Source organism: Cyphellophora attinorum (assembly GCF_001299255.1).
Source record: "Cyphellophora attinorum strain CBS 131958 chromosome Unknown Contig28, whole genome shotgun sequence".
NCBI lineage: Eukaryota > Fungi > Ascomycota > Eurotiomycetes > Chaetothyriales > Cyphellophoraceae > Cyphellophora > Cyphellophora attinorum.
The window spans coordinates 45,709-65,805 of NW_017253256.1; the positions used below are offsets into that span (position 1 = coordinate 45,709).

The 20,097-nt window shown below is 54.9% G+C and overlaps 12 protein-coding genes across 12 annotated transcripts; 9 read left to right on the forward strand and 3 right to left on the reverse strand.

Annotated features, from left to right (window-relative positions):
- Positions 1 to 759: 759 nt before the first annotated feature.
- Positions 760 to 1,929, forward strand: AB675_11758 (Initiation-specific alpha-1,6-mannosyltransferase; the record flags this gene model as incomplete). Its single annotated transcript, XM_018140631.1, has 1 exon — positions 760 to 1,929. The coding sequence occupies one exon, from the start codon at positions 760 to 762 to the stop codon at positions 1,927 to 1,929; it is 1,170 nt and encodes a 389-aa protein (XP_017996776.1).
- A 1,265-nt stretch (positions 1,930 to 3,194) lies between these two features.
- Positions 3,195 to 4,314, forward strand: AB675_11759 (uncharacterized protein; the record flags this gene model as incomplete). Its single annotated transcript, XM_018140632.1, has 3 exons — positions 3,195 to 3,349; positions 3,395 to 3,813; positions 3,860 to 4,314. 3 exons carry the CDS (start codon positions 3,195 to 3,197, stop codon positions 4,312 to 4,314), a joined length of 1,029 nt encoding a protein of 342 aa, XP_017996778.1.
- Positions 4,315 to 6,865: 2,551 nt separating this feature from the next.
- AB675_11760 (uncharacterized protein) lies at positions 6,866 to 7,815 on the forward strand (the record flags this gene model as incomplete). The annotated part of the gene is made up of 3 exons (XM_018140634.1): positions 6,866 to 6,963; positions 7,138 to 7,469; positions 7,505 to 7,815. 3 exons carry the CDS (start codon positions 6,866 to 6,868, stop codon positions 7,813 to 7,815), a joined length of 741 nt encoding a protein of 246 aa, XP_017996769.1.
- A 256-nt stretch (positions 7,816 to 8,071) lies between these two features.
- Positions 8,072 to 9,188, reverse strand: AB675_11761 (uncharacterized protein; the record flags this gene model as incomplete). Its single annotated transcript, XM_018140635.1, has 2 exons — positions 8,072 to 9,047; positions 9,085 to 9,188. The coding sequence occupies 2 exons, from the start codon at positions 9,186 to 9,188 to the stop codon at positions 8,072 to 8,074; spliced, it is 1,080 nt and encodes a 359-aa protein (XP_017996789.1).
- A 565-nt stretch (positions 9,189 to 9,753) lies between these two features.
- AB675_11762 (uncharacterized protein) lies at positions 9,754 to 10,468 on the reverse strand (the record flags this gene model as incomplete). Its single annotated transcript, XM_018140636.1, has 3 exons — positions 9,754 to 10,005; positions 10,055 to 10,345; positions 10,394 to 10,468. The coding sequence occupies 3 exons, from the start codon at positions 10,466 to 10,468 to the stop codon at positions 9,754 to 9,756; spliced, it is 618 nt and encodes a 205-aa protein (XP_017996732.1).
- Positions 10,469 to 11,236: 768 nt separating this feature from the next.
- AB675_11763 (Lipoyl synthase, mitochondrial) lies at positions 11,237 to 12,505 on the reverse strand (the record flags this gene model as incomplete). The annotated part of the gene is made up of 1 exon (XM_018140637.1): positions 11,237 to 12,505. The coding sequence occupies one exon, from the start codon at positions 12,503 to 12,505 to the stop codon at positions 11,237 to 11,239; it is 1,269 nt and encodes a 422-aa protein (XP_017996753.1).
- Positions 12,506 to 12,765: 260 nt separating this feature from the next.
- Positions 12,766 to 13,866, forward strand: AB675_11764 (5'-hydroxyaverantin dehydrogenase; the record flags this gene model as incomplete). The annotated part of the gene is made up of 1 exon (XM_018140638.1): positions 12,766 to 13,866. One exon carries the CDS (start codon positions 12,766 to 12,768, stop codon positions 13,864 to 13,866), a length of 1,101 nt encoding a protein of 366 aa, XP_017996847.1.
- Positions 13,867 to 14,192: 326 nt separating this feature from the next.
- On the forward strand, positions 14,193 to 14,681 carry AB675_11765 (uncharacterized protein; the record flags this gene model as incomplete). Its single annotated transcript, XM_018140639.1, has 1 exon — positions 14,193 to 14,681. The coding sequence occupies one exon, from the start codon at positions 14,193 to 14,195 to the stop codon at positions 14,679 to 14,681; it is 489 nt and encodes a 162-aa protein (XP_017996719.1).
- Positions 14,682 to 15,057: 376 nt separating this feature from the next.
- On the forward strand, positions 15,058 to 15,439 carry AB675_11766 (uncharacterized protein; the record flags this gene model as incomplete). Its single annotated transcript, XM_018140640.1, has 2 exons — positions 15,058 to 15,102; positions 15,155 to 15,439. The coding sequence occupies 2 exons, from the start codon at positions 15,058 to 15,060 to the stop codon at positions 15,437 to 15,439; spliced, it is 330 nt and encodes a 109-aa protein (XP_017996808.1).
- Positions 15,440 to 16,169: 730 nt separating this feature from the next.
- AB675_11767 (Sexual differentiation process protein isp4) lies at positions 16,170 to 17,266 on the forward strand (the record flags this gene model as incomplete). The annotated part of the gene is made up of 2 exons (XM_018140641.1): positions 16,170 to 16,561; positions 16,639 to 17,266. The coding sequence occupies 2 exons, from the start codon at positions 16,170 to 16,172 to the stop codon at positions 17,264 to 17,266; spliced, it is 1,020 nt and encodes a 339-aa protein (XP_017996827.1).
- A 171-nt stretch (positions 17,267 to 17,437) lies between these two features.
- AB675_11768 (Sexual differentiation process protein isp4) lies at positions 17,438 to 18,768 on the forward strand (the record flags this gene model as incomplete). The annotated part of the gene is made up of 2 exons (XM_018140642.1): positions 17,438 to 18,123; positions 18,243 to 18,768. 2 exons carry the CDS (start codon positions 17,438 to 17,440, stop codon positions 18,766 to 18,768), a joined length of 1,212 nt encoding a protein of 403 aa, XP_017996770.1.
- A 318-nt stretch (positions 18,769 to 19,086) lies between these two features.
- AB675_11769 (uncharacterized protein) lies at positions 19,087 to 19,538 on the forward strand (the record flags this gene model as incomplete). Its single annotated transcript, XM_018140643.1, has 2 exons — positions 19,087 to 19,116; positions 19,170 to 19,538. 2 exons carry the CDS (start codon positions 19,087 to 19,089, stop codon positions 19,536 to 19,538), a joined length of 399 nt encoding a protein of 132 aa, XP_017996790.1.
- Between the last annotated feature and the right edge of the window lie 559 nt (positions 19,539 to 20,097).

Below are 20,097 nucleotides of genomic sequence, written 5' to 3' on the forward strand. Positions count from 1 at the left end.
TCAGACACCATGTTGCAATGGCGTGTGGCGGTCTGCGGTAACGTTCGTCCGGTGATCATTGGTGGATCGCTTTGACAAGGCAAATCATCACATGTACCTACCACTCTGACCCAAGAGAAACCGAGGCTGCAATCGCACAGAAGCGCCAAAAAGGCAGACTTGATGTCAAGCTTCGCGCTAAACAGGCCTCACCCCTGCTAGACATGCGACCCACCAAGAGCTTTCCCCATCTCCGCATTGAGCAAGCCCTCATCCACTTTGTCACTTTGACGGCGAAGGAAAATTTTGACACCTACCTTAGCGACTGTTCAGAAAATCGCAAAGCAGCTAACTCGCGGGCACACTGCGGACGAGAGCTCAGCAGTCTGTCCGGATCATCGACATCAAATCCGCTGCACTGAATGCACGATCGGAATTGACATCGAGTCAGTTCCCAAGCGAGCATATGCTCCGAATCGTGCACGAACGGCGTGAGCATGGTCGGTACATACCTTTTGACGAATCCTTGTCTGGTGTTCCTTTGACCTCTGGCTCGGCAAGTACTGAATCTCCAGACCGTCCAACCAAGACGTCAGCGACATGGGTAGCTTCCGAGTTGATCCTGGAGCTCATGCATGACTTTTTCGAGACAAAGCTGAAGCTTTGGGATCATATCGAGGTTGCGCGGCAGTCTTTATAGTTGCTCATGGTAGACAAGTCGTAGACCACGCCATCGCCACAGCAACGAAGTCGCCCTCGTACTTCTTGACAGTCGGCAAGATGAAGATTGGTGCACGGCAGATTCCCAGCGACTTGACTCTGCCCAAACAGTTTCAGCGAGCATTTCCTGCTTGCGGAGCCTTACTGTTCTGCATATTGTTCCTGTCGGGCATCCTGGGTGGCGGACACACCAGCTCGCTCCATCATCACAACGCAGTCTTCCCGAAGAAGATATGGCAGACTTGGAAAGTCGACCCTCTGGGCTTCGAGGATAAGGACTCAAACGTTGCCCGAACGTGGACGTCCAAGAACCCAGACTATCGGTACGAGGTTCTCACAGACCAGAACGACCTTGCGTACGTTGAGACGCACTTTGGTCCGCATGGCTACAATCGCTTGGACATTGTATACATGTATCGAGAGCTCACAGCACGGATCATCAAGGCGGATCTCTTGAGGTACATCGTCATGTACCATGAAGGCGGCATCTATACGGACATTGACGTCGAAGCATTGCGCCCTGTGTCCAAATTCATACCAGACCGATATGATGAGCGAGAAATTGACATGGTCATCGGAGTGGAGATCGATCAACCAGAATTCCGCAATCACTCGATCTTGGGCAACAAGTGCGAGTCATTCTGTCAATGGACTTTCATGTGCAAGCCACATCTTCCAGTCATGTTGACGCTCATCGAGAACATTGTAAGATGGCTGAAAGAGATCGCGATGGAACAAAAGGTGCCCATCTCTGAGATACACCTCGACTTTGATCAAGTCATCAGTGGCACGGGACCGTCCGCCTTCACGAGAGCGATCTTGGACGACATGTCGCAACGCAGTGGACGCACAATCACCTGGGACAACTTCCACAGCTTGCAGGAATCAAAGCTCGTGGAGAACGTCCTGGTCCTGACCGTGGAAGCATTTGCGGCAGGCCAAGGTCACTCGGACTCCGGGAACCATAACGCGAAACAAGCGCTGGTCAAGCATCACTACCACGCCTCGGGCTGGCCTACAGCTCATCCTCGATACAATCACCCCATACATGGTGAGGTCGAGCGATGCAACTGGGATGCCGAATGCGTCAGGCGATGGGATGAGAACATGGCTGCGTTCGAAGCATTGCCGGCCGAAGAGCAAACCGCGCAGATCGCGTTGAGACAGATGGACACACCGCAACAACGGAAGCGGCAAGCTCGTCGCGATAGACGCGGAAGGCCGAGGTGATGTGGTGTCGGGAGTGGAGTTCTGGTGGCGGCGTTTGCATAGAGCTTAGTCGTAGATCCTAGGTAACATTGCTTATTATTCCGACCATACAGTCAATTCTCGAGTCGCTTGCTGCGTACGCATTCAGGACCCCTCCTTCGCAAGGCTCGCTTACATATCGACCGGCCCTCCGCATGCGTGGACACCTTCTCTTATCTGTGTGAGCAGGTGACTTCAATGGCACTGATAGACAGAAGCAGAGCGGACCACGCTGGGTAAGAGAGTGTTGCATCCATTAGAGAAAGCCACGCCGTCATGGCTGCTACCGCGAAGAAGTACGATGGTAGGTTGCACGAGCTGCTATTCCGGTCGATTGTCTGGCGTTTGGCGGCAATGCCGCTGTCAAGTTCGGCCCATGCGCTCGGGCGAGAGCGATCTGGCAAACTCAAGAACATGTGGTCTCGGAGCAATCTTCTGCACGAGTACAACGCAGGCGGATTTGCAGAGCTTGACTCGAGCACAATCGTAGTGTGGGGTAAGACTCCCGCTTGATCAGCATGGCGATCCCAAAAAACTAGTTGACAGTTGTGAGTCTTGCGCAAGCGACTGAAAGATGAACGTTAGTGGACCTCGGCTCTGTGCCTGACAGAGTTGACAGCCAATGATGTAGTCTCTGGCACAACCCTGGTTGGAAAATCAATTGCACCGGCGGTCCCGGGTTTCTCCATCATTGAAATTGCGAAGCGATTCCAAAGCGCGAATGCTTAGGGCGGGGTTGGTCTGTGAGTAGATCGCCTCCCCGGATTGCCGCCACGAGCCGTTGCGGGCAAGGTGCTGGAAGTGGTATAGAATGTCCAGCGTATGTCGTATAGCATCCATGCAACAAGGTTCGAGCTATTCCGTCCTTGGCCCTGCAACCGAACAGCAAGACGAGGCTGCCGGTCTTCACCTTGGAGGGCAACATGTCCTGCGACTCGAGATTTGTCGAGTGAGTGAAGGGTTGCATTTGCCATCACATGCGATATTCCAGGGCCTCGGTCGCTTCGTTGAGCATGAAAGAAGCAAATGCTCAGTTGCATGTGATCAGAGATTTTGCTGCGACCAGAATGTACCCAATTTCGGCCATGCATTGGAGTCTGAGCTGAATCGAAAATCTGGGGTGTCCGCATATTCTCCACCATTCGTGACTTGTAGCTGACTTCATGACCTTGAAAGCACGACTTGACGGCCAACATCGCAGAAGTCGAAGTGATCTCGTCGACCATAACTCGCATCTGATTGCAGACATGTCGACGAAGAAGGAAGTGTCAGCTCATGAGGAGCTAGGTGGAACTCCTAGGAAGCGAACATTCGGGCAGAAGTTCAAGAGATCGTGCGCTCGGTTCTGGTGGATCTACCTCTTCGTCTTCATCGCTGTCGTACTTGTGGTCGTGCTCCCAGTGTAAGTTGGACAAAACTCCCGGAGACACCTGCTGACCGTCCGAAGCATCTATGTTGCATACCCAAACATCGCTCAGGACAGTGTGAACGACTCGTCACTTCATGTTGTGTCGGAATCGGTCCTAAATCCTACGCCAGAACAAGTCGATCTCGAACTAGTGACCTGGCTGCACAATCCATCAAGTCATAATCCGGACCTAGACCAGTTTGAGGCGTCTTTGTATCTGAAAGACAGCGATGTGCCGTTTGTTTCTTTCACATCCCCGGCCATCAATGGCAAGAACGGAACCGAGGCCACCGTCAAGCAGACCGTTCCGATCCAGAACATGACCGAGTTCACCAGATATACTATGGTGACGCTTGCCAGTGACACGTACACGGTGTATCTCCGAGGCAAAGGCGGCCTCAAACTGGGAGGCCTGCCGAAGACGACCGTCGATTACAACCAGGAGATCGAGATACAAGGTAAGTGCTGCGACTGACAGCGAGACGGCAGGACTAACTTGTCCAGGACTGAGAGGATTTCAGGGCCTTGAGGTGACAGAGTTCCATCTGCTCACAGAGAGTCTGCCAGACGGAGCGAATGCAATCGGCAATGTCACCATTCCGAATCCAAGTCCAGCGACCTATGCATTCGGAGATGTCTCGTTCGACATGTCGGTGGAAGGCGAGTTCATCGGCAACGCAACACTGCCATCTCTGACACTGACACCTGGCAACAATTCGTACCCGATCCACGTCACATCGAACCAGACGCGGGTTGCCCTGATCATACAAAGACCAGAGTACCACTGCGGCGTGTTCCCGGTTGACATCGCCGGTAATGCCAGCATATATGACGGAAAGAGGTTGCCGTACTACAGCGACGCCCTAAGAGCCAACAAGCTGAGCACAGTGCTCAATGTGTCCGATGCACTGAACGAGGTCGGATTTGGTTTCGCGCTCGGCAATTGTACGACCTCATGATGAAGTGCATGTACAGGCCGCATAGACTCGGGACATTGAAAAGATGCAACGCGAATACTTCTCTGTCGTGGAGGCAGCTGAAGCTTGATTCCAATCGTTGACAGCATGGGCCGGATGGCTGTGTGGCTATCTTGCTGATCCGATGCCTCTCGGCATGGATGCATGGGAGCTGAGGAGGTCGAAAATCAGCGTCTCAGCGAGTGCGGCGATCGGAAGCCATCTGGTCGGGACAAAGTCTGAGATTATCGATCTGCTGGAAGGCATCGCAGTGCAAGGGCACGCAATATGTGCAGGCGAACTGATGAAGCTGTGGTGGGAAGATCGAAACCCCCTTGGAGTTGGGCATTTGACGGAATATAGAGTCAGCAGCATACAGTAGACTTAATGCGCTTCGGCCGTTCCGTATGGCACGTACTCCGTATTTTCCTGACAGCGTCGCGTGTTGAGGCTGATTGTGCACATGTTCCAAGCTTGAAGCGAGATCGCATGTGCGCCCGTCAGCAGGGCAAGAGCGGGATTCAGGTGTTTCAAGTAGGCGCAGACACGCCCTGGAAATTTGATCCGACGGGGCCTCGGCTTCCTCTGGCTTGACTTGCCTGCGGAAAACTTCAGCTAGCCACGGTGCGCTCGTTTACTTCGTTTCTCGAAGGTATCGCTCTTTCCTGAACCGTAGCCCGTTGCGATCGAGGAAGCGATCGTAGCTCCTACACAGTGTCCACCTCGTTCAGCGCTGTGCTGTCAAGCGGCGCCCAAGTCGTGACGATCGACGCGACTCCCGCCCCGAGAAACATTGAGCGCAGTTGCACCTGCAGCTCCAGCTGACTTACCACGTCCCCATGAAGTGATCGAAGCCAGCCGTCGATGCGGTCTAACGACCGAACGAACCTGTCCGCTACGATAGCCTAGGTGCCTAAGTTCTACAGAAAGACAGCGTAGCTACACTGTCTTGAGGCAGCATGCTTGACAACCTGCGTATCTCTAAAACTGCGGATCGGTCGTGAAGTCTTGAGTGACAAGAAGATGAATATGCATCTCGCAACGCACTGCTAGCGCACGAACAGTGCCAGAGTGCACCTGAGTACCGATATCGATACTCTTCAATCCCTTCAAGCCTACGGCCGGACAGGTTAACTTTGTAAGCCACAAAATATGCCTCGTCTATTAAGCACTCGACAATCAGAGACACAACCGGAAGGTGTGAACAACGCAGTGAATTTTGTCACGAGATTGTGGAAGCATTGCCTCCCACGTCTGACAATGAATCCGTCTTTCGGCGATTCTGGCCTCTTGTGCAGGCACAGCCGCAACTCTTAACATTACATTGGTCAGTAAGAGACAGTTCTCGCCGCGGGGCGCAGCGCCTGAGGCCAAGCCACTTCTCTTGGCGAGAAGGAGAAGGGGCATCTCATACTATGAGATATATCCCTTGATCATTCCAGATGACTTTGAAGCTCAGTCTTCTCGTTGACAAGTTAGATGATTCCATTGATCAGTCTGCGAAGCACAACAATAGATGACAACATGGAGACCGCTAAGAGAAAGGTTCACATCCTCTTCCAGAAACAGAACCAGATGAACTCACTGAGGTCTTTGTCGACAACGACATCTTCACGGCGCTCGTCATCAACGACAACAACGCCGACGTCACCGCTTTCGATGGTCCATTTCAAGGATGGGTCGCGACATGGTCCACGCCTCCGTCACCGAGTTGAGCCTGGGATCGATCGCGACAATTTATCATACCATCTCCATAGCCCCGCGCTTCTGACAGCCGGCAGACGCGTCGGGATGCGGCATTGTTGTGTCTAAATCTCGTCCGCTTTCGGTACGGAGTTCGATCGCCTGGGCCAGTTGGCTGGTGTTCAAGCCCAGATCTCCTGAACACGCAAATGCCGCCAGCCGAGGCCACACAAACGACCTGCTGTGTCACACAAGAGCTCACCCTCACATGTGTATCGCTCGCACAGACATTATAGTCTATATTCATGCGGTGAAGTACGGGAGGCGTCGTAGCACCTGTTGTCGGCCCTCGGCGAGAAACAGAGAAGAATTTGACGGAAGACGATGTCGGCGCCGAGCAGTTGCTGAGAGAATGCTCTACCATTGAGGGTTTGGACAGGACATGAGGAAAGTCAACAAGGCTATGATGGCTGTGAGGGAGCTTTTTCAGTGCTCGAATGGATACAGATGTGACTGGGACGTGATGTCCAAAAGTCAGACTGGAGTAGTCGAGATGTCAATTCGAATGAAGCAGTTTCGTTTGGTCAAGCTGCTGTGTACACGTCACGACAACCGTCGGAACTTCGCGCTTGCAACGCTCGTCGACACGTAGACACCCGGTGACATTGCACTTGAGTGTCCAAGTTGCACTGGTGTTTTGGCGACTTCAGCCTTGTCACTTCAGCCTTGCGCGGCCGCTCCGAGCACAGACCAGATGACTGCCTTCACCATCTGACCACTGGACCCCTACCCCTCCACAGTCGCACTGTCTTCGCCGCATACGTTTCCTACTCGACCGCTACGCTACTAAACCGGTAGCAGCGAGAACGTCATGAGCGCCCCTTCCTCAGACGCCGTCGCAGGCAAGGCCCCTGCAACAGCCAAATCCAAGCCCAGCTATGTCTCGAGTTCAGGCAACATGCTCGAATCGTAAGTCTCGCAGCCCTCAAACTACCTTCAAGACTACCCCTCCATCCTATTACCCACGAGCCACTCTCCGTTCACTGAACCCACCTCCTGTCCACCCCCGTTTCTCGCACATGTACAACCCAAGCCCTCCCTTCACAACCCTAGCCTAGAAACCACTGACACATGTCTTGACAGACCACCACTCTCCGCCCGCCTAACCCGCCTCTCTGACTCAATCTACAACTTCATTGGCCTGTACCTCGTCTCCCTTCTCAGCCTCGACCCCTACACCGCCGCGCAAAACAGCCAGTTCAATACTGTGGGAAGTGGCCCGAATGCGTATCAGGAGCGGGCTAGGTGGGGTGGTGTGAATCGTGCTGGTGGGAGATTGGGTGGTGGAGGAGGTGGGTTTGGTGGATTTGGTAGCGGGGGTAGTGGGGGTGGAAGTGGCGGTGATGGCCGGGGCCCTGGTGGAGGTGGCGGTGGTGGGAGTGGAAGGAGGATGGGCACGGTGGATGATGTGAGGGGTCCGGAGTGCGGGAGCTGCGGTTGATGTTCCTAGGCGCGAAAAAAATCAATACAAGAGGTGATGGCTATCCTGCGCTAGGAACATTGAAGGCGTGGAGCATACAGTATACAAGCATACCCGAATGCAAGATCTTTCCAGGCGAAGGCGTCCCCGCATACATGAGCAAGAAACGCAACAACGCACTCACCATACTACGTACCCCCTCCCCAAAGGCAGCAGATCAACGCAAGTCATCCCGCAGCGCCGCTCTCGTCCACACTTCAGACATTGCCCGAATGCCCGCTACGCTGCCAAGACAGCGCCCAGTCGACGACGCTCGCTTCGCTCTCCGCTCGCCCTCCTAATAGTTGTGTGGCGTGGCTCAGGGCGCCGGCGCTGCTTCCGGTGTGGCGTGGCTCAGGCATAAGCCTCAGCATAGAGCTCGCGCCACTCGCGGGGGCCACCATCTCCCCACCGCCTCCCCCACCCACCGTCCCCTACGACGCCAACAATCAGCTACGTACGTCTGCTCAAACCCAGAATTGCCGCAACATGCTACCTGTCGGCAAACAAAGCAGCAGCAGCAAAATCGACGAAGCGCCTCCTCTATCTACAATATCATCAGCTCGCGCCCATCATAGCCCACTCCGTGCCCTTCTTCACCCTCTGCTTCCAGCTCATATTCCCCTTTGGCTTGTTCGCATTCTTCTCCTTCTCCGCCGCGATGATCTGCTCCGCCGTCATGCCGTTCGCGATGATCTTCTTTTGCTCTTGTTGTTGCGGCAGCTGCGTGATTGACTGTGACTGTCGCTGCTGCTCTGGCGCAGCTAAGTGATGTGGCTGACCCAGCTGCTGTTGTACCGCCGAGTACTCCCTCGCAGGTGGCCGCATCATGCTCTCCTCTCCGTACCCTCCATCGTGCTCCGCATGATGTTCCGGAATAGGCACGCCCGAACCCGAGCCACCATGGCTGAACGTCGCACTCAAAGCGCTAGCAGTACTGCCGTTCCTCTGCGCATCTTCTAGCGGCGCATCAACAGTCGGCTCTCCACTCGCTTGCCTTAGCGCCGTAGCCGCATCCGCGTCATAAGCAGGCGCATCCAACCCATCATACTCCGGCACCCCCTCCTCAGCCCTGACCTCCCCATAAACCGGCAACGCCTCGCTTCCCCTAGTCCATAAATCCGCCTTGGTCTTCGGCGCCTCCAGCCGCCACTTAGCCACGTCTTCAGGCTTGAGCAAGCAGTCTTCCGCAGGCGCATGCGTGCCGCGATACATTCCCTGGGCGTCCTTGGCGTAGTGTTTCCGCCATACATCATAGGGCACCTGCTTGAATTGGAACGGTGGCAGTTCGCTTCCGCCGTTGTTGGAGTCGGTGCCGCGACGGGTGCGTTGCGTTGTTGGGGCGAGTTTGCGCCATATTGAGGATTTGCGGCGCTGAGATGGTTGGCCGTCGGCTTCGCTGTCGACCTTTTCGTTGTGCGTCCAGTTCAACCGCTCGTCCCAGCCCATGGCATCTGCTGGGCCCAAGCCGGTGGGTGGCGCGACCATGCCGTCGGGTAAGCGGGGTGGGAGGACGGCGAAGACGACAAAATTCCTGGGTTGGTGGGCCGGAGGAGGATTGTTTGCGGGACATGACGCGGCCGATTGACTCGCGGCGGGCGGAGGAGTCGAAGTTGGAGGGTGGTGGGCGGACGGGTTGGTGTTGGGGTGGGACGGGGAGGTTGTGTGATGGCATGGTGGTCGGGATGGGGTTGTGGTGTTTAGTGTTTGGTGTTTGGTGTTTGGCGCTGGGCTTGGTCGTACTGTGGGTGCCTTTCGTCCGAAAATGATATTCGTTGTGCGACGATGCTACGACTTTGCTATGCCTCGATGAGGTCTTATAGAATCGAGTAATGCGGGATCGTGGTCATGAAGACAAGCAATGCGAAGCAATAGTCAATCTCGCCAAAGCAATGTTAGCGCGATAATGGAGGCGGAGTCTTGAAAAGTACGGGGCAGTAAAATGGTCAGAAGGTCGTCAACGTCACCCGTTTCTGCACCGTCTGGGGATCGACAGCGGGGAGCCAATGAAGGAATGTGTCGATCAGAGGCGTAGTCAAGAGTAGTAGCATTCTGGAAGGCGTCCAGATCCAAGCCACGATCAGAGCAAGCTGGTCATTGGAGCGTGGGGATAGACTTTCCGTTCCTGTTCCACGGGCTAGGTTAGCCGACAGACATCTGAGGTATTGAAATAGGCGGACTTTCATCGTCAATAGGCATTGATGCCATTCTGGGCCGTGTATTGAAGTGATCGCCATGCATCAGCATGTATCGAGCATACCGCTGAGTGCACTTGATTCTGCGCTCGTGACACTGAGGCTGTACTTGCTCTTGACCGCAATCCAGCTTCTTGCGTACGTGCAGTAGAAGCTTGTCAAGGGAGGTTTCCAGGTGTTCGGAGGAGAGTCGCTCTTCGCTGAGTTGACGTTGTCCGTGACAGCCCAGAGTTGCGGTGATGTCAGGTCGTTGGCGAACTCCTGCCGACGATCTCCTGTCCATGCGTTCGCTCCGGACTATACAGTATTAGCTCATGGTACGTTCTAGACGTGTTCTAGCACTTACAATCCAAGCATTGGCCAACGGTACCATATGATCAATATCGACATCGCTCGCCTGGGTCCAAGTCGCACCGTCGTACGGGCTAAACCAGCTGCCACTCGTAGAGGCGCACGCTGAATCGGTGACGACATTGGTGCCATCGCGCTTGAGGACCGTCTCACGAGTATTGCAGCTACCGCTTTGCGTGATCCAGTGAGGGAATTCGTCGCGTGAGTAGCCAGTCATGCTGCCAGCAGTGCGGACAGTGAGCCTGGCGAGCTGCGTGCGGGCTGAGCTGGCGGACGGGATACCAGGCTGTTGCGGCGTCAGTGAGCGCAGCGCGTCAAGATCTGGCTGACTTACTGGGACCGGGACAGGCGCTGCCAGAGCAGAAGGCGATAGGCCGATGAAGGCGACCAATGCTGTAAAAATGTACATCTTGACGAAGTGGTTGGGAATCCCTTCACAGGTCGCAGATGGCATCGGCGTTGAGACGCGACAGCAGGTTCATGCAGCGCTCCTACCTTTTGTATTCGTTTGCCAACATTTTAGGCATTGGCAAGTACCATCACGCGTCTGTATCGCATGTCGAAAGTGCTCGTTGTCATTGGCGGTGGTTCGCGTTGTTCACCAACCTGTCATGCACGCTTCAGATCCACTGCATCTTTTTGTCCTGCAGTAGCATCTGGGCAATGTCGATCACGCGCGTAGAGATTATCGGCTCGGAAGTCGCCTGGCTGCCCGCGTCGATAATGACCTGCAGCATGGTTGGTGCCTTCCTGGGATGGAAGTGTTGCTCCGATGATGCCCAGGCGGAGATTGTGGTAGATTTCCTGGGCACATGCTGAGACAAGCTACGCAGCCAATGAGGTCTCAATTTGCAGCCATGCAACTTGTCGACATCGTGAGATCGACGTCCACCGCAATGCTGGATGATAATAGGCTTAGAAGAAGTTCTCGTAGGGATGCTGCATCTTCCTGTGCTTTGCTTGTAGCGGAGGGCGATGAAGGAGGGTATGCGACATTGCAAAGACCCCCAGAATTATTATGAATGTAAGAATATAGTTGTGAAGCTAGTGGCACTCGCCGCAAAGATACTCGTTCTTCAAGACAGCAACTGCGTTGAAACTACCATGACCTGACATGCCACAGAACAGCGCGATAAGCGTCTGCATTGTCCATTGAATGACGCTGTAGAGTGTTCGGTCAGACCGCAGTCCGGCTTCCTTCCATCGCGCCCATTGCCTCTGCAGCCACGACTTCGTCCCGCTTCGCTCTCCTCTTCTTGAGCACGTTCTCAATGAATGCCTCACCAGCCTTGTAGCTACTCCTCACCAATGGCCCACTCGCTACATACAGGAATCCCATGTCCAGAGCCCTTTGCCGCCATAGCTCGAACACATCCGGCGTAACATACTCATGCACAGGCATATGCCTCTTGGTCGGTCGCATGTACTGCCCGAATGTGACCACATCAACATCGCTCTTCCTCAGCTGCCTCAATGCGTCCCACAGTTGCTCTTCTGTCTCTCCGAGACCCAACATCATGGACGTCTTTGTAATTATGCCTGGCTTTGCAGCCTTCGCAGCCTCGAGGATCCGTAAGGACTGTTGGAAATTGGCTCGACGATCACGGACGTTCGGTGTGAGTTCTTCGACCGTCTCAACGTTGTGTGCATACACGTCGGGTCCAGACTGAGCTACCAACGCAGCCATTTCTGTATTGCCGCCAAAATCTCCGGACAGGATCTCGACGAGTGTCTCCGGCCGCTTGCTCTTGATCTTTCGTATCGTCTCAGCGAAGTGATGTGCTCCGCCATCAGCCAAATCGTCTCGATCGACCACAGTGAGCACCACATAGCCCAGTCCCCATCGCACCAGTGCTTCTGCAGTGTTCTCTGGCTCGTGCGGATCGAGTGGTGGGGGTGTCTTGGATGTCTTGACGCTGCAGAATCGGCATCCGCGCGTGCATGTGTCGCCTCCGAGCATGATCGTTGCAGTAGCTGCGGCTTTTGAACCGCCCCAACAATCGCTGATGTTGGGACATCGTGCTTCCTCGCAGACGGTGTGCAGATTGAGGCCTCGTAGGTCCTTCTTGATCTTCTTGTAGTTGCTGTTGTCAGGTATGGGCATCTTCAGCCATTCAGGCAGTCGAGTTATCGTCTTCTGCTTGCCCTTCGGACCGACTACGGCGGTCTTGAGAGCGTAGGCTTCTGAAGGGGCAAGTGGGGCATCGTCGCCAGACACGAAGTCGGAGAAGGATGGGCCGGCATTGAGCTTGTCTGAGAAGGTCGTGGGTCTGACTCGTGGTCGAGATGTGGGAGTGCTGTCGTCGACTGAGGGTTCGTTCACGGTGGCAAGTGATCGGCTGCGGGTCGAGGATGTTGAGGTCGGCGGTAGGAAGACTTTGAAGGGCGATGACCACGTGTTGCCGTGCAAGCACCGTACACTCGAGCGAGCAGTAACAGCTGTCATGGTTGTGGGCAGCGGAGGGTTACGTGGAGGTAGCAGAGATGTATTGCAGAAGTACACAAGATTGAATGAATCGAAAGGCGGCGATTTCTCATCTTCCCCAGATCAGCTTTGATTGGCCAGATCAGCAGCCCGTAGATCCATTCCGAGCCGTTTCCTGCCGAGTTTCTTCGGCTCCCGCTCCGAGGACTTCTCTCCCCCCTTCCCAAGGCGCCCAGGCCCACTGGCAACGTCTTCCCGCGTCTGATCAGCTCAATTTCCAGATGGACTCTCCTCCCGCCGTACAACCTTATCAAAATCCGCCAATCTCTGCTCCGGTCAACACTGCCTCACCTATCCCATTTGAATCCCTCCGCAGTCGCACAGTCCTTATCACAGGAGGAGCTTCTGGCATTGGGGCATCAATTGCTTCAACAGTTGCACAGCATGGCGGCAATGTCATCATTGGCGACCTCAACGACCAGCTCGGGGAGGGGCTGATTGCAGATCTACGACAGATCTCTGAATCTGCACGTCACCACTTCATCCACCTCGATGTGACTTCATGGCAGTCACAAGTCGCCTTCTTCAAGCAGGCCGCCGCCCTCTCACCACATGGCGGTATTGACACCGTTGTAGCCAATGCTGGTATCGCGTCCGCTGAAGAGATTGCCTTCGTCGACCCGCCAGACTATGCGAACCTGGATGACCCGCCACCTCCCAAACATCAAATCATGAATGTGAATCTGATGGGCGTGCTGTATACGACTGAGCTCGCCTTGTCCTATCTGAGCCGCAACCCTGGGAGCAACAGATGCAACGACTCCCACTCCGGCAGCGGCGCGCGAGACCGACATCTTCTACTGGTCAGCTCTATCGCCGGCGTTGTCGCCCTTCCCAGCCAAGCTCTGTACTGCGTCTCAAAACACGCCGTCGTTGGTCTGTTTCGGACACTTCGAATCACAGCGCCTGGCAACAACGGAGTGCGAGTCAATATGCTCAACCCATACTTCACAGCCACTCCGATCATGGGGTCCATCGGACCACTGTTCATGTCTGGCGCAGCCATGGCTCAGATCGAGGACGTGGCTGGCGCAGCGGTGCGAATGGTCGCAGACAAGAATATTGTTGGAAGGGCATTGATTGTCATTAGTCGAGGCTCAAGAAAGGAGGTAGAGGGAGCCGGCCTGGAGTACATCGAGGGCGACCAGCACGGTAACGCGGTCAGAGACATGCTGCCGGACGACATGATCCAGACCGATGCTTTCGTGCGGCGGATGATAGCGGTGATCAACTTGCGAAATGCTGGACGAGGATGGCTCGAATTCTTCCAAGACGCGGTCCGTGGTCTCGTCATGCTGGCACGGAGAATTACTGGACGTTGAACAAGTGAGGCGGACTCTAGACGATCCGACCAATGCTGAAGACTGAAGCAGGCTAGTGCAAGTGGTTGTCAAGCGCGTCGACGGACCCGCACCCGAATTTTCTTGGCGTTCGTTGCCTGCCAACTTCGCCAGCGATTTTCGAGGCGCATCTTCTCCGCTCCGGCCCATCGCCACCGACCTCCACCGTCGACCTTTGTCTTTCGCCGCCAGCAGAACTAGTCGTCCCGGAGCACAACCGCAATCATCGCGTCACTGGCTTGGGCTGTCTACTGTAGGCACTGAGACTACGTTGCTGACGTCTGCAAGCATCTCAGAATACATTCAGCATGGCTCCACCACCAGTGAGTCGGTACCTGCGGCCACCGATTGACGGCACTGTCAATATTTTACAGGTCAAAATTGAGCCCAAGCTCGGCAGCATGCCATACGAAATCCTCCACAAGATCGTCGACCTCGCACTTCCTGAGGCCTCCTCCCACAGCAGCGGAGTTCACTACAACATGGCAACCTGTGGTTCAAAATGTCGCCACATCGAGTTCATTTGGGACGACTACAAGGATGTCAGTCTTCTCTTCGTTGCGAGGAACGTCCGCCAGATCACACGAGATATCCTGCTCGAACGGGCCACATCCATCTTCCAAGAACGCGTGATGAATGCCAGCTTCGAGGATGAGGTGTTACTCTTCAAGATACAGATTGAGATTGGTGTCTTCGACGTGGGAGCGTGGGTTGCGGTCGGACCGAACCAGTACTGGGATGTGGACCGGATGCTTGAGCGCTGGGATGAAGGTAGCCGTACAGAGTCGGTCGAATGATCCACACCGTAGCAGAGCACCGATCAGTGTTGCGACCTCATTGGCGAACTTCGACAAGGCCACGTTCAATGCTGAATATGGAGCCAAGTTGCTTAGGTAGATGCCGATTGCCTTGTTCTCCTCGGTCGACTGAGTCGTCTTGGCAATGCTTACTTCACCTCAGCGAGCACGCGCATCAAAGCCAAACCCTACTTGTCAACATCACGCCTTCGCAATTTCCAGACCGTATTCTTTGCTCCGGTACCCATCGTCCACCACACCGTCCTCGACTGTCGCCGCGTGCCGCAACCATGCCGTATCAATGCTGGAGCTCGACTGCACTCACTGCGCTGCTGGCCTGGGTCGTGTTTCTTTCTATCGTCACCCTCAAGCACAAATGTCTCCGGAGCTGTCCAGATCCCTGCAAGCTGCGCCACCAGTGGTGCGTCAGATCTCATGCTCAATCTCATGCAGCGCTAACGTACTTACTACAGACTGAGATCGAACTGAAGTTGACCAGCATGCCCTACGAAATACTACATGGAATCATCGATTTCGCAATTCCTGTGGCCCCCTACACCTATGCACTCAATTGCCATTACAACACCGATGGTAACAGTCGCCGCGTCGAATTTCTCTTCGGCGATCCTTCGAATGTTAGTGTTCTCTTCGTTGCGAAGGATATCCGCCAGATCGCACGATATGTCCTCTTCGAACGCGCAAGGGCTGAATACTTCCTTGACGAATCGATACCCCTCTGGCTGAGGATTGAGACTTGAGTCGGGTCGTCTTGCCAGCTGTTCACAACGGACAAATTCAACAAGGCTCCGTGTGGAACCTGTGACATGCTTCCAAGTTGGGAAACTTGTAGCGCAACAGCGTCGGCTCAGTATCGAATGACTTTGACTGCAGCTCAAGAAGCCTCAACCTCGGCGATGAAAGCAGTCTGTGCAAAGAACAGTCCAACATTGCGACACTGTGGTCAGGCGGAATGCTCGCGACAAATGACAAACATCAACTTCAAGGCAGTCACAGCTGTCGTGTCTACGGCGGAGTGATGGCAGTTGCATCACATTTGAAGGAGCGACCGTCTAGAACGTCACTGCCACCTGTCGGTGTGCCTGACTCGGAATCAGCAGACTATAGCGCTTTCCATCGAAGCACTTCTTCTATCTTGCTATGAAGCTTCTCTCGTTTCCAAGTCACCATCTTCACACCTACGCTAACTAAGGGCCGCTAAGAGACGCAGCAGTACGAAATCCGACGGAAGAGGGTTGCTCAACAACAGTGGTGGGGTCGTGTCGTGCCACATGATCAACTGGAACCACTTCATCGCCATATCGCCTGTGTAGCCCTGGTAGGGCGTGTACGACCGCAATCGCTCTCTATCAGATTGTCACTTCGGTCGAAGGTACGTGACTTGCAGCCTCACTACGTTGTGACAGAGCTGGTTCAATGACGATATGAACACCTTGAAACTGACCCGGCAGCAGTTCAACCCTCAAAGCGATGAGTCACGACACGGCGGGCGACATCTCGCACCAGACGAACAGCCTCGAGCAACTGCCACACCGACCACCTATTGCAGATGATCAGCACCACGTCGTCGTTCCCTCCATTGCGGTCAACGAGCTGGAGAAGGTGCGCGTTGGGCACCAAGAGGATCCCGATCTGCCCCAGGAGAGGATCGATATTGTGAAGAAGACGCTCGAAGATGGCGAAGCCGATGAGATTGCTCGAGCCGAGATGCCCTTCTTCGAGAACTCGCCATATGAGGAGGTTCGCGCTGCCGTCCGTTCAACGGATGACCCCACCATCGTGGCCAACACTGTTCGGGCTTGGGTCTTGGGTATGATCATGGTGACGATTGGCAGTGGCTCGAACATGTTCCTGAGCATGAGGTAGGCCTCCCCTTGGATGACATCTATTCGCCTCTACGATACTCTGTCAGATGCTGATCTCGCTTGCACCTCTCCAGGAGTTCCGCCATCAACTTTTCAGCTCTGTTCGTTCAGCTGGTCGTCTATTCCATCGGCTGCCTGTGGGCCAAGGTCATGCCCACCAGAGTGTTTCGCACCTTGGGCGTAGACTGGTCACTGAATCGCGGCCCCTTCAATATCAAGGAGCACGTCGTCATCACATTGATGTCTAACGTGAGCATCGGCTACGCTTACTCGACTGACGCTCTCATCGCTTTGGCCGGCAAGCCCTTCTACAATATCGACATGGGCTGGGGCTTCCAACTGCTGTTCACTCTCAGCTCGCAGCTCATCGGTATAGCCCTCGCTGGCATATTCCGCCGCTTTCTCATTTGGCCCTCGTCCATGATATGGCCCAGCCAGTTCGCCAACACATCTCTCTTCTACGCCCTACACGACCACCGTAAGAGTGACGCCTCGCAGACCGATGGCTGGGTCACCAGCCGCTACCGCTACTTTTTCTACGTTGCCATGGGCATGTTCGTGTACTACTGGATCCCTGGTGTGCTGTGGCAGGGGCTCTCCGTCTTTGCGTGGGTTACTTGGATCATGCCTGACAATGTTGTGGTCAATCAGCTCTTTGGCGGCTTCACAGGCTTGTCGTTGATCCCGATCACGTTCGACTGACCCTACGTGTCCGCTTACCTGGGCGATCCGCTGCTCACGCCTCCGCACTCACATGTCAACACACTGATCGGGCTCTTCTTCTTCGTCATCCTCGGCACTATCGGCATCACTTACACCGGCGCTCTTTACGCCGACTATCTGCCCATAGTGACGTCGCAGACGTACGACAACATGCAAAAAGCCTACATGGTACGCAAGATTTTAGGCGACAACTTCACCTTCGACCTCGCCAAGTACAAGGCCTACTCTCCGATCTTCTTCTCTCCCGCCCTGGCCCTCAACTATGGCCTCTCCTTCGCCGCCTTAATATCGTCTATCGTGCACGTAGGCCTCTTCTACGGCCGCGAGATCTGGAACCGGTTCAGGACGGCTTCCAACCAGGAACCCGACATCCACCTACGCCTCATGCGTGCGTACAAAGAGGCACCGGACTGGTGGTACCTCGCCCTGCTCATGTCCACCCTGGCGCTCGGCCTGGCAACCTGCCTGGGTTATTCGTCGCAGCTGCCATGGCGGGGCTTCTTCGCATCCAACGCCATCTCAATGGTCTTCGTCATCCCGACATGCATGATCCTGGCCATCTCGAACATCGTACTCTCGCTCAATGTGCTCTCGCCGTTCCTCGCCGGGCTCATGATTCCAGGCCGCCCCATCGGCGTCATGATCTTCAAGGTGTTCAGCACAATCACACTGGGTCAGGCGCAGACGTACAGCGGGGATTTGAAGCTGGCGCATTACATGAAGGTGCCGCCGTGGGTCACGTTCTGGTGTCAGATTGTAGCGACGGTGTGGGCGGCGTTTGTGCAGATTGCGGTCATGAATTGGACCTTGGGGAATATCGATAGCGTTTGTGAGCTGTAAGTGACTCTTTGTCCTAAATCTCCTGCCCGTGCGATTCACAACCCTCCCCAGCCGTTATCAATACTTAGGGTATAGACGCACTAACACTCTCGAACAATCTGCAGCAAACAAAAAGACCACTTTACCTGCCCAACGGCCGCGCCTTCTTCTCCTCCTCGATCGTCTGGGGCGTCATCGGCCCCCGCCGCCTGTTCGGGGCGGGCCCCCAGTACGCGGTATTCCAATACTTCTGGCTCATCGGCGCCGCCGTGCCCGCCATCTTGTACCTTCTCATCGGATACCTGAACTTCCGCCCGGCCCGCCACTTCAACGCACCCATCATGCTCGGCGCCATGGCTTGGCTGCCGCCTGCCACGCCGTTCTCGTTCTCGAGCTGGGCGATTGTTGGGTTCGTGTTCAATTGGTGGATTCGCCGGCGGTGGAGGGGTTGGTGGGGTACGTATAATTATATCACGGCGGCGGGGTTGGATGCTGGGTTGATCCTGGGCACAATTGTGGTCTTCTTTGCGATTACATTGCCTAGGGTGCAGGTGCTAAAGTGGTGGGGACATGAGGGTGTGTTTGAGACGGTTGATGCGGGTGGGACGGGGTGGTTGAGGAAGGTTGCTGAGGGAGGGACGTTTGGGCCGAGTGAGTGGTGATGTCTGAGGGATCGGGGATGGTAGGCGGATGCTGGGGAATCCAAGGAATCCGTTTGTCTCTGTGTGAACAAAGAGCAGGAGTTCGTGTTTGCCGTGTGGGAAGGAAACGACGTGTCACTTGAGCTCTTCCTCTTACGTTATCACCTTTCACATCCTCAAGCACGGCTGAGAGTGTCGTCACGGCTGCCTGACTTGACTACTGGATTCAGACAGAGCGCCTCGATCTCGACCAGCACGCTACTCCCACGCAACCTTACGCACACACCATTTCCCAACTGCTTCCAGCGACTCTTGCATTGGCTTTGGCGTAGTATCAGGATGCCTCAGCCTCTGTCTGCACCAACATGGGTAGGTACAATAGTCACCTTCAAACGTGTGATCCTCGCTGACCACATTGTCAGGATAAGCCTAGACCGAACCTCGCCAGCATGCCGAACGAGATCCTCCGCAGAATCATCGACTTAGCAGTCCCGCAGGCTTCGCACTGTCTCTCGGTCAATGTTGACTACGAATCAGATCCCCCGCGCCGCCCCACGCGTCGCCGCGTCGAGTTCCTCTGGCACGATTCCTCAGACATCAGTGTTCTTTTCGTCACAAAGGCAATCTTCCAGGTCACACGGGCCATTCTGTTCGAACGCGCTACGTTCAAATTTCCGGATGGTGCTTGGGCCAACTTTGTCAGCCACGCCATCCACTTCGAGCTGGAGATCGAGATCTGTATCAGGGACGGATTGGCGCCTGGTAGCAAAACTCTGGGTTACGTACGCTAGAACTAGATGCTGAAGAACGAGGATGAACCACTTCGGTACGAGCGATGGCGGGCTACATAGAGTTGTCTAGCTACCGAATAACGGCACACGCCAGCCTGCGAGGCTCTCGATACGGTTGTGGGAGAACGACGGGATGGAAGCCCCTGGATCGGCAGATCGGCCTGCAAACTCACCGCTTCAGTCGGAGGACGCAGATCGACCTCGAGGCAGCTACACATACCGCATTCTGTGGGCGGTAGTCAGTACGATATCACAACTGACAAACCTAATCTGCAGAGCATCCGAGCACGCAGTCCGATTGCCGTAATGTTGTCTGCGATGCGTTAGTCGGCGGTGATGGCGAACGACCCACTCTTCCTACCACACAGTCTCGATCGTCTTTGGCAACTCCGAATCATGGGCTTTTCATCGCGATCCCTTACTATCCTCCAGGGTTCCTACGATACGCAAACATCAAAAGCTTCGCGTGGTTCATGTGATGACGGTCAGTTATCAGTCCATTTCGTTGTGTGAAACAACGGAAAAAGTCACTTCGTTCATCGCTGTGACTCTTAACTTC